The following is a 10,752-nucleotide window of genomic DNA, read 5'->3' as shown; positions in this document are numbered from 1 at the left end:
ACTAGGACGGCTACTGCCAGAGAGGGGAGCCAGGGACACCTGCCGACACCCCTCCAGGGAGCCCACGCCAGCGGGTTGGCCAGAGGTGCCTTTGACCTGAGGGCACATGAGGCCCAGGACAGGCCAGTTGGGCTGTGAGGCCCGCAGGGGTCAGAGCTGTGTCCTCAGACACAACTGGCCTCTAATAGTGCTGGGCCTGGCCATGGGCGCCCATGGCTTGCTGTCTCCAACGCCAGCACCGCAGAGCACGGCCCCCCGCAAGGAAACCCCGGCAGGAAGCAGCCCTTGGAGCCTGTGGCACAGGTAAGGGGCCAAGGGAATCATGGGGGGACATGAGGGTCCCTGCAGGCAGAACTGGGAGTGGGGACAGAGAGCGGGTGAGGGGAGAGGGGCGAGAAGGGAGCATCAGCTGGAGAGGAGGGGCCTGGGCAGACGGTGGCTTTATTTGAAGGGTTGACATTTTGTCCAGTGTGGATTTGTTTGCCTTAATTTTTATTTTTTTTATATTGTATTAAAATCTTTATCTGAATTACTGAGTTTTTTTGGCGCCCCTTACATTTTGTACCCAAGACTAGTGCCTCGCCCACCTCGCTCTGGTCCTCGGGGTAGAGCAGAAACAGGGAGGCAGGGGCAGGAGGGGGCAGTGGCTGCTGTCATCCTGGGATCCCTGGGGCTCCTCTTAGCTGGTGAGCCACCTCCTCGCCCTTCCCCTGGCTGGGCAGGCTCTGGTCCCTGGAGCACCAGGGCGCAAGCTCTGGCTGAGGCTGTGTGGTGAGGGGACCTTCCCTGGTGTTCCCAGGTCCCCCAGCCAAGGACCACCTCCTGTGACTGGTCCCTGGGAGCCCAAGCCCACCAGGGTGCAGGCGCCTCCATGAGAAAGGCCTGGGCAAGGGTCCGTGGGGGCCGCAGTATGCCCCTGCTGCTGCTGTGTGACCCCAGCCCCCTCCTCTCTGCTTGTGGTGGGAGGTCCCTGCACAAACTGCTGAGCATCTGGGACCATTTGCGATGATCAGTGACACAGTAGCACATTCATCGTGGGCACTGACCATTTAGGGGCAGAACCTCCCTCTCAGTGGCCCCACAAGGCAGGTCCCTCTGTCACCCCCAACTTACAGGGATAGAGGCCCAGAGAGGTGAGGCAACTGCCCAGGGTCACACAGCTGGTTCTGACTCCAACGCCCAAGCCTCCAGCTGTCCCCATCCCTATCCCCTAAACAGACCCGGCTGACAAGTCCGCCTCTCTGAGCCTCAGTTTCCCCCTCTGCAAAGTGAGGGGTCCTAGTTGGATGAGGGCCTTGAAGCCTGACGCCTGCCCCAGGGATGCTGGGGCCACGGTGGTGAAGGTCTGGGACAGGAGGAGTGGAGTCTGTGGCACCAGCAGCACAGCCGTGGAGGTGGGTGGGTGTCTGTGAGTGTCAGGTCGGGGCCGGCACCGCAGCGTCCGGTGGGGACTGCACAGCCAGGGCAGGATCCAGGAGAACACGAGGAGAGACGGACCTCCATCAGGTCAGACCCCAGCTCAAGGTCCAGGGAAGAGGGGCCCGGCGACAACTGCCACATGCAGCGCGCTGCCTGCAGGACAGAGGGGGCCCCACTGGGGTTGGAGTTCAGGTCAAGGGGTCCACCTGGGCAAGGCAGCACAGGAACAGAACCCTCAGGAAGCTCCCGGGGGTCCGCAGGGCTGCAGCACGTGGGTCTGAGAAGAGGCTAGAGGGGCGGCCAGGCCCAGACGTGGAGGACTCGTCCCTGGAGGACAGACTTCATCTGGGGGGTCCTGGGGGATGTTTGCAAGGAAATGTGACTGGAGTTGGGTGGGTGGGAGGGGGCGGGAAATCAGAACTAGAGAGGCCTCAGGGAGGGGGGTGTTGTCATGGGCAGAGTGGACAGAGAGCTGGACAGAGTCAAGGAGGTGAGAGGACCAGGAGAGGGAGGAGCCAGGAGGCCCCCTTGGCTTTTTTGCTGGACAGTTAAGAGAATGCTGTGTCCTGTATTTTAACAAAATGGTCCAAGAGAAGGGATGGTCTGCAAGAAGTTGGTCTCCCCCGAGGACGTCCACTCACCCGACAGGCCACTCAGGGTCTCAGGGTGGGCCTGAACCAAGGGGGTCATGTCCAGGCCTAGGGCAGACCCATGGACCATTTTAGGAGAAGTAAGATGTGGGGGGCGAGGATGTCCGAGCTGGTCTTAGAGATCCAGGGCGCTGACCCGTGATGGGGGGGCTCCAGGCAAAGGGAGCAAGGGGTGCTGAGGAGAGTTGAGGTGCACAGACCTGCAGGGAGTTTCCAGAGCCAGGGAGAGCGGGGTGCAGACCATGGGGGTCTTGTAGCCCGGTCCTTTATCCTGGGTTCCATGAGGAGTCATTGAGGGATTTAAGTGGGGCACTGTCAGAGTCAGGTTTGTGTTTTGGAAAAATGGCTCCAGATCAGAGACCAGTGTGAGGGCAGATTAGAGAATGGAGAAGGGACGTGGAGAAGGGGCTTTGGCCAAAGCCTGTGCCTTGGGGATGGGGAGTAGGTCCAGGGTAACCAGGTACCAAGATCTCCTATGAAATTGCCAAGTGAATTTAAAGTGATGTTATCAGAGTGCTGATGGGGAGGAACGGGCACAGTCATGGACTGTCAATGGGAGGCTGAATTTCTGGAACAAACAATTTCTGGAATAACATAGCAAGATTCATAAAAACATACATTCCTTTTAATCAAGCAATTCCACCTCTAGAAATTTATCTTGATGATGTAATCAGAACTTCAGCTAAATACTATAAGTGTGTTCCTGGGGAAGAAGTAGAAACAACCTAAATGTCCAATGATAAGGGAAGGTAAAATAAACTACGGTACATTCATGGTAGGGAGTATTACACAGTCATTTGATATGGTTTTTTTGACAACTGTAATGACATAATAAAGATTTTTATAAACAGGCTGCAATATGTCATACTAGCACACTGCTTTTGTTTTATTTCGATTTACAGAGTAAAATTCATCCTTTTTGGTATTAGCAGTTGTATAAATTTTAATAAAACTATAGTTGTGTGACCCTCACAACAATCAAGATACAGAACATTTCCACCCCCCACCAAAATTTCCCTGCGCCCTCTGTGTAGTCAATCTCTTTTTCTGCCCCAACCATGGAAACCACTGATCTCTTTCTGATCCTATAGTTTTGCCTTTTTGAGATATAAACAGCATCATGCAGTATGTAATCTTTTTTTAAATTAAACTTTTTATTTTGGGATAATTGTAGGTTCACATGCAGCTGTAAGAAATAATACAGAGGGATCCCATCTACCCTTCACCTAGTTTCTCCCATCGGTAATGTCTTGTAAAATAAAAAATCACAACCAGGATATTGACATGGACGCAGTCAAGGTACAGAACATTTCCATCGCCACAAAGATTCCTTTCTAGCCATGCCCACTTCTCTCCCTCCCAAGCCCTTGCTAACTCTGGCAACTACTAATTTGGTCTTCTTTTCTAATTTTGTCCTTTCAAGATTGTTCTATAAATGGAATCATATGGTATGTACCCTGTTGGGACCGACTTTCTTTCTTTTTCTTTTTTTTTTTAAATTTTTATTGGAGTATAATTGATTTACAGTGTTGTTAATTTCAGGTGGACAGCAAAGTGAATCAGTTATAGATATACATAGGTCCACCCTTTTTTAGGTTCTTTTCCCTTATAGACCATTACAGAGTATTGAGTAGAGTTCCCTGTGCTATACAGTAGGTTATTATTAGTTATTTATTTTATATTTAGTAGTGTGTATATGTCAATCCCAATCTCCCAGTTTACCCCTCCCCCGCTTTGCCCCCTGGTAACCATGTTTGTTCTCTACATCTGTGACTCTATTTCTATTTTGTAAATAGGTTCATTTGTACCATTTTTTTAGATTCCACATATAAGCGATATCATATGGTATTTGTCTTTCTCTGACTTATTTCCCTCAGTATGACAATCTCTAGGTCCATCCCTGTTGCTGCAAGTGGCATTATTTCATTCTTTTTTATGGCTGAGTAATGTTCCATTGTATGTATGTACCACATCTTCTTTGTGCATTCCTCTGTGATGGACATTTAGGTTGCTTCCACGTCCTGGCTCCTGTAAATAGTGTTGCAATGAACATTGGGGTGCATGTGTCTTTTCGAATTATGGTTTTCTCTGGATATATGCCCTGGAAGCGACTTTCTTTACTCAGCATAGTTTTCTGGCTGTTCATCCTGACTGTTGGTTGTACATATTTCATTCCTTTTTATTGCTCAATATATTCCAAGTACGTAACCGTATGAGTCTGGCTTCTTTAGGTCAGTATAAAAGCTTTGCAATTATCCAATTATCCCCTTTATCTATAGTTTGTTCCTTTCTATTGCTAAGTAGGATTCCATCTATGAACGTATCAGAATTTATTAACTATTCACCAATTGAGGAACATTTGGGTTGTTTCCAGTTTTTGGCAATGATAAATAAAGCCAGTATATACATTTGCATATAAGTCTTTGTTTGAACATGAGTTTTCATTCCTTGGTTAAATACCTAGGAGTAGGATTTGATTGATAAGTAAGTGTATGTTTACATAAAACTACCAAACAGCTTTCCAGAGTGGCTAAAACTTTTTACATTCCCACAAGCAAAGTGTATGAGTTACAGTTGCTCTGTATTCTCCCCAGCACTCGGTACTGTCAGTGTTTTAAGAAATTGAGATAAAATTCTTTTAACATAAAATTCACTTTTTTTTTTTTTTTGGCCGAGTAGCTTGTGGGACCTTAGTTCCCTGACCAGGGATCAAACCCGGCCCCCAGCAGTGAAAGCACCAAGTCCTAACGAGTGGACCACCAGGGAATACCCAAAATTCACTATTTTAACTATTTTAAAATACACAATTCGGTGACATTTAGTGCGTTCACTATGTTTTGTGACCATCACCACTATATTTTTCCTGAGTCTATAATAATCACCCCAAAAGGAAACCCCAAAGCAGTCCCTCTGCAGTCCCCCAATTCACCAGCCCCTGGCAACCAGTAATCTGCTTTCTGTCTCTATGAATTTGCCTGTGCTGGATATTTCATATAAATGAAATCATACAATATAAGACCCTAGTGTCTGGCTTATTTCACCTAGCATGATGTTTTCAAGGTTCATCCATGTTGTAGCAGGAATCAGTATGTCATTCTTTTTAAGGCCAAATAATATTCCTTTTTTGTTTTTTAAAATTTATTTATTTATTTAGGGCTGCGTTGGGTCTTTGTTGCTGTGTGCTGGCTTTCTTTAGTTGCAGCGAGTGGGGGCTACTCTTCATTGGGTTGCACGGGCTTCTCATTGCGGTGGCTTCTCTTGTTGCAGAGCACGGGCTCTAGAGCGCAGGCTCAGTAGTTGTGGCGCACGGGCTTAGTTGCTCCAAGACATGTGGGATCTTCCCGGACCAGGGCTTGAATCCGTGTCCCCTGCGTTGACAGGTGGATTCTTAACCACTGTGCCACCAGGGAAGTCCCAATATTCCATTTTATGGATATACCACATTTTGTTTATCTGTTCATTAGTTAATGTATTATTTCCACCTTTGGGTTATTGTAAATAGTGCTGTTATGTACATTCATGTCAAGTGTTTTTCTGAGTATCTGTCTTCAATTCTTTTGGGTAAATGCCTAACAGTGGAATTGCTGGGTCACATGGTAGCTTTACGTTTAACTTTTGAGGTTGGCCAAACTGTTTTCCACAGTGGCTGCACCATTTTACAATCCTACCAGCAATGCACAAGCGTTACAGTTCTCCATATCCTCATCGACACTTGTTATTTCCTTTTTTTATTATTGTTATTTTTATATCCATCCCACTGGCTGTGAAGTGGTATCTCATTGTGGTTTTGATTTGCATTTCTATAATTGTTAATGATGTTAAGGGTCTTTTCAAGTGCTTGTCAGTCATTTTTATATCTTCTTTAGGGAAATGTCTCTTCAAGTCCTTTGCCCAGCTTTTAAATCAGTTGTCTTTTTGTTGCTTTGTTAGGTCATAAGATTTCTTTATATATTCTGGATACTAGACCCTTATCAGATATATGATTTTCAAATTATTTCTTCCATTCTGTGAGTTGTCTTTTCACTTTCTTGATAATGTACCTGGAGGCACAAAAGTTTTGTATTTTGATGAAGTCCAACTTATCTATTCTTTCATTTATTGCTTGTACCTTTAGTGTCATATCTAAGAATCTGCTGCCTAATCCAAGGTCATGAAGATCTACACCTATGTTTTATTCTAAGAGATAGTTTTAGCTTTTACACTTAGGTCTTCGATCAATTTTGAGTTTTTGTGTATGGTATGAGGTAGGGGTCCAACTTCATTCTTTTGCATGTGGATGTCCAGTTGTCCCAACACCATTTGCTGAGGAGATTCTTTCTTCCTTCCTTCCTTCCTTCCTTCCTTCCTTCCTTCCTCCCTCTCTCTTTCTCTCTCTCTCTTTCTTTCTTTCCCACACCGCAGGGCTTGCAGGATCTTAGTTCCCTGAACAGGGTATCCCCTGTAGTGGAAATGTGGAGCCCTAACCACTGGACCACCAAGGAATTCCCTGTTCTTTTTCAAGACTGTTTTGCCTATTGGAGTCCTTTGCAATTCCATGTGAATTTTAGGATCAGCTTTTCCATCTCTGTAACAATGATCACCCACTGAAATTTTGATAGGGACTGCATTGGACCTGTAGATCACTTTGATTAGTATTGTCCTCTTTCAAATATTAACTCTTCCAATCCATGAACGCAGGACATCTTTCCATTTATTTAGGTCTTCTCTAACATCTTTGAACAATATTTTGCAGCTTTCAGTGTACAGTCTTTCACCTCATTGGTTAAATTTATTCTTAATCGGTACCATTGCAAATGGAATTGTTTTCTTAATTTCGCTTTATGAATTGTTCATTGCTAGTGTGTTGATCAAGCACCTGCGGAATTTATTTGCTCTGTATATAAGATCATGTCATCTGTGAATAGAGACTTTGAGTTACTGTCTAGTATCCTTTCTTTTTTAATTAATTAATTAATTTTGGCTGCACCGGGTCTTAGTTTTGGCACGTGGGATCTTCGTTGTGGCAAGCAGAATCTTTAGTTGCGGCACACAGACTTCTTAGTTGCAGCATGAAGGCTCTTAGTTGCAGCATGCATGTGGGATCTAGTTCCCTGACCAGGGAATGAACCTGGACCCCCTACTTTGGAAGCGTGGAGTCTTACCCACTGGACCACCGGGGAAGTCCCCAGTATCCTTTCATTGCACTTTTTTTTTTTTTTTTTTTTTTTTTTGTGGTACGCGGGCCTCTCACTGCTGTGGCCTCCCCCGCTGCGGAGCACAGGCTCCGGACGCGCAGGCCCAGCGGCCATGGCTCACGGGCCCAGCCGCTCCGCGGCATATGGGATCCTCCCAGACCGGGGCACGAACCCGCATCCCCTGCATCGGCAGGCGGACTCTCAACCACTGCGCCACCAGGGAGGCCCTCATTGCACTTTTTAAATGCACTTCTAGATTGCTTACTTGTGTTATATATCTAATATTCTTATAATTTTAAAACAATTAAAAATTTAAAGCAAAAGATCTTATATTTGCCTCACAAAACCAACCACAGCTAACTGGGCCAGCTCAGCAGGTGGAAAACACACTGGTCTGATCCTCTGGCAGAGATTCTTGCATCCAACGAGCCCCAACTCAATGCTGCATCTTTGTACGAGTTGGGAATTTAAATCAGCAAAGGCAAAACCGGAACTTCTTGTGGCTTTGGAGTCTCTGAGGGTGGTTCTGTTGTTTCTTAATTATTTGGGGCCTTGTTTTAACTTTAAGAAGGAGTATTTAGATGCAGAATCTAAGGACAAAGTTTTCTGGCCTGGGGGTGAGAGCACTCATGGTCACCTGTGACAAGATGAAGACAGAAAAAGAACTGGAATAGGAGAAAAGTGGTCAGTCTCATGTGGAAGTGGTGAGTTAGAGTTTCCTGTTGGGCATCCAGCTGGAGATGGTCAATAGGCAACTTAAGTGGAGACGAGGAAAGGGTTTGGAGCTGGAATAGACTCGAGCCTCATCATGTGGGCACATTGTGGGAAGATGGCAAAGGAGGACCCAGGGAGGCAGTCTAGGGATCAGTAGCCATGCATGGGTCAGGGGAAAGGGAGGACAAAGAAGGAAGAAAGTGGGGGTCACAGACATCAAGGAGAACCAAGTCACTGGAAAGGGGGGCCAACCCTATGTTACATCCTGCAGAGACATTAGGTACAACAGGAGCTTGGGAGGGACCTTAGACTTGACCCAGATGAGGGCCCTGTTGTCCATCACCGGAGAGATGGGGTGAGAGCCAGAAGGGCCCTGGCATGTCCCAGAATGTAAAACAGTGCTTGGCAGGCAAGTGTTTGGGAGCCATTGTTGGTTGGATGGATGGATGGATGGATGGATGGATGGATAGATGGATGATGGATGGATGAATGATGGATGGATGATGGATGGATGGTTGATAGATAGATGGATGGATGATGGACAGATGGATGGATGATAGAAGATGGATGCATGGATGGATGATGGATGGATGGATGGATGATAGATGATGGATGCATGGATGGATGATGGATGGATGGATGGATGATGGATGGAAAAACGGATGGACAGAAAGACAATGATCTGAAAGATCCAAGAAGGCTTCATGAAAGAGGGGGAACTGAACTGCATCTCAATGAGTGGAGACAACAGGGCAGGGGGCCCCCAAATGACCTGGTGTCCACAGGCCCAGGGAGAAAGCTGCCTGGCTGGACTGTGGGAAATTATGGGGGAAGGAACACCCAGAAGCTCTAAAATGAGGCCAGGAGAGGTCGGGCAGGTCCAAGCCAGCTCAGGACTCACTCTGCCACACCACATGGCCACCCGAGGGGACTCGGCACTCAGCGGCACCATCAGCACTGAGGATTCAGTGGTCACAGGACAGCCTCAGAGTTGGGGGGACACACTGGGTGACAAGGTGTGAGTGGCTCCTTCCTCAGACAGGGGGTTGGGCATGGGGACACCCAGGAGTGCCCCAGCCTCTGGGGGGCTGGCTGCCCACCCACCCCCAACCTGAGGACACAGCCCTGCCTGCTACAGCCCTGTTCCCATCATGCCCAGCAGGTCCCCACTCCGGCCCGGCCCCCGGGGGACAGGCCCCAGGTGCTGGCCTGGCGGGTTTTGGTCCGAGTCTCAGTTACCGTGGTACATCTTCGGCGGCGGAACCCAGCTCACCGTCCTAGGTAAGTGGCTCTCATGTCTTTCCCAGCCTGTCCCACCCTCTGCTGTCTTGAGAAAGTCACTTTTTTCTCTCTGGGGGCTGCTTCCCCTCTGCCCTCCCAGCTTAAGGACCGACCCCCACCTTTCTCCTTGGGGCCTGGGGAGGCAGGTTGGTCTTGGGGTAACCGGCAGGAAGGACCCCAACAGCAGGAGCAGCCACCTCCAGAGTCTGACAGGGATCATAAGGAGGGAGGAGAGTTGCTTTGGTTACACACGGGGACGCTGAGGCTGCACATGGGACGGCTTGGCCGGGTCACCCGGGAGAGTGATGTGGAACAGCTTCTTGGGGGCTGTCTGCTGTCCAGGGGCTGAGTGGGAGGGGGGACAGAGAAGGCAAGCAGGGCCACCATGGGGACACTCACAGAGGCCATGATGGGGGTGGGCAACCCCGGACCCTCCCCTGCATCTCACACCCCCTCCTCTGTCACACAGGTCAGCCCAAGTCTGCACCCTCAGTCACTCTGTTTGCGCCCTCCACTGAGGAGCTCAAGGCCAACAAGGCCACCCTGGTGTGTCTCATCAATGACTTCTACCCGGGCAACGTGACGGTGGCCTGGAAGGCAGGCAGCACCACCATCACCAGGGGCGTGGAGACCGCCCAGCCCTTGAAACAGAGCAACAACAAGTACGCGGCCAGCAGCTACCTGGCCCTGACGGCCAGCGAGTGGAAATCTTACGACAGGGTCAGCTGCCAGGTCACGCACGAGGGGAGCACTGTGGAGAAGACAGTGGCGTCCTCAGGGTGCCCTTAGGTCCCTGGACCCCCCACTCTCTGGGGCCTGGAGCCACGGGTCCCCTGGGGGGGTCTCTCCTCCCATCCTGGTCCCCCCAGCCCTTCCTCCTGCACCCAATCAACTCTCAATAGAATGTTTTCATCGTTATTCAGAAATCTCTGCTCATTTCTTTTTTTGTCTCGTATTTAATTTGCACCCTCTCCAGAATTCTGGGGGTGGGGTGGGGAATCCTAGGCGCCAGTGAGAAAGTAACTAAGGGGAGAGGCTCACAGTCTCCTGGGTGGGGGCATCACCCAGGCAACAAGCCAGGACACATCACCCATCCGCCCTCTCCTTCCTCCCACTCCTCCTCCAGCATAGGGCCGTATCCACCCCCTGCCACCTTCCTGGCCGGAGCTGCCTATGGCTGGTGACCTCCAGATGAGCCCTCCCTCCCTGCTCTGGTGGGGACCCTCCACACCTCCCTGCCCCCGGCTTGTCCTTTCTTTCCAGTATGGATGTTAGCGTAACTAACTCGGGAACCTTCGCCCACATTCCTCTCCCTCTGTGTCCTGCCTGGTCCCTGGGCTGGGCCACTCCTGGGGGCCTCCCAGCCCAGGCTCCCCCTCCTTCCTCCCTGGCCTCCTGCAGCCCCTTCTCCTGGGCTCATGGGGAGGGGACTTTGATCTTAGCTTCTGCTCTGGGGCACTGCTTCCCTCCAGCCCCGGTTAAATGTTCTCCAGGCCTTACCAGCCAGGCATCAA

General features: G+C 49.4%; 1 gene segment (V, D, J or C); it reads left to right on the top strand.

Annotated features, from left to right (window-relative positions):
- Positions 1-212: 212 nt before the first annotated feature.
- Positions 213-10,027, top strand: LOC132503186 (immunoglobulin lambda constant 3-like). The segment is given in 2 exon segments: positions 213-303; positions 9,708-10,027. Coding segments are annotated over 2 exon segments (411 nt in total).
- Positions 10,028-10,752: the final 725 nt, after the last annotated feature.

The sequence above is a fragment of the Mesoplodon densirostris genome, chromosome 15, assembly GCF_025265405.1.
Source record: "Mesoplodon densirostris isolate mMesDen1 chromosome 15, mMesDen1 primary haplotype, whole genome shotgun sequence".
NCBI classification, from domain to species: domain Eukaryota; kingdom Metazoa; phylum Chordata; class Mammalia; order Artiodactyla; family Ziphiidae; genus Mesoplodon; species Mesoplodon densirostris.
This window is presented reverse-complemented; position numbering and strand designations above follow the sequence as displayed.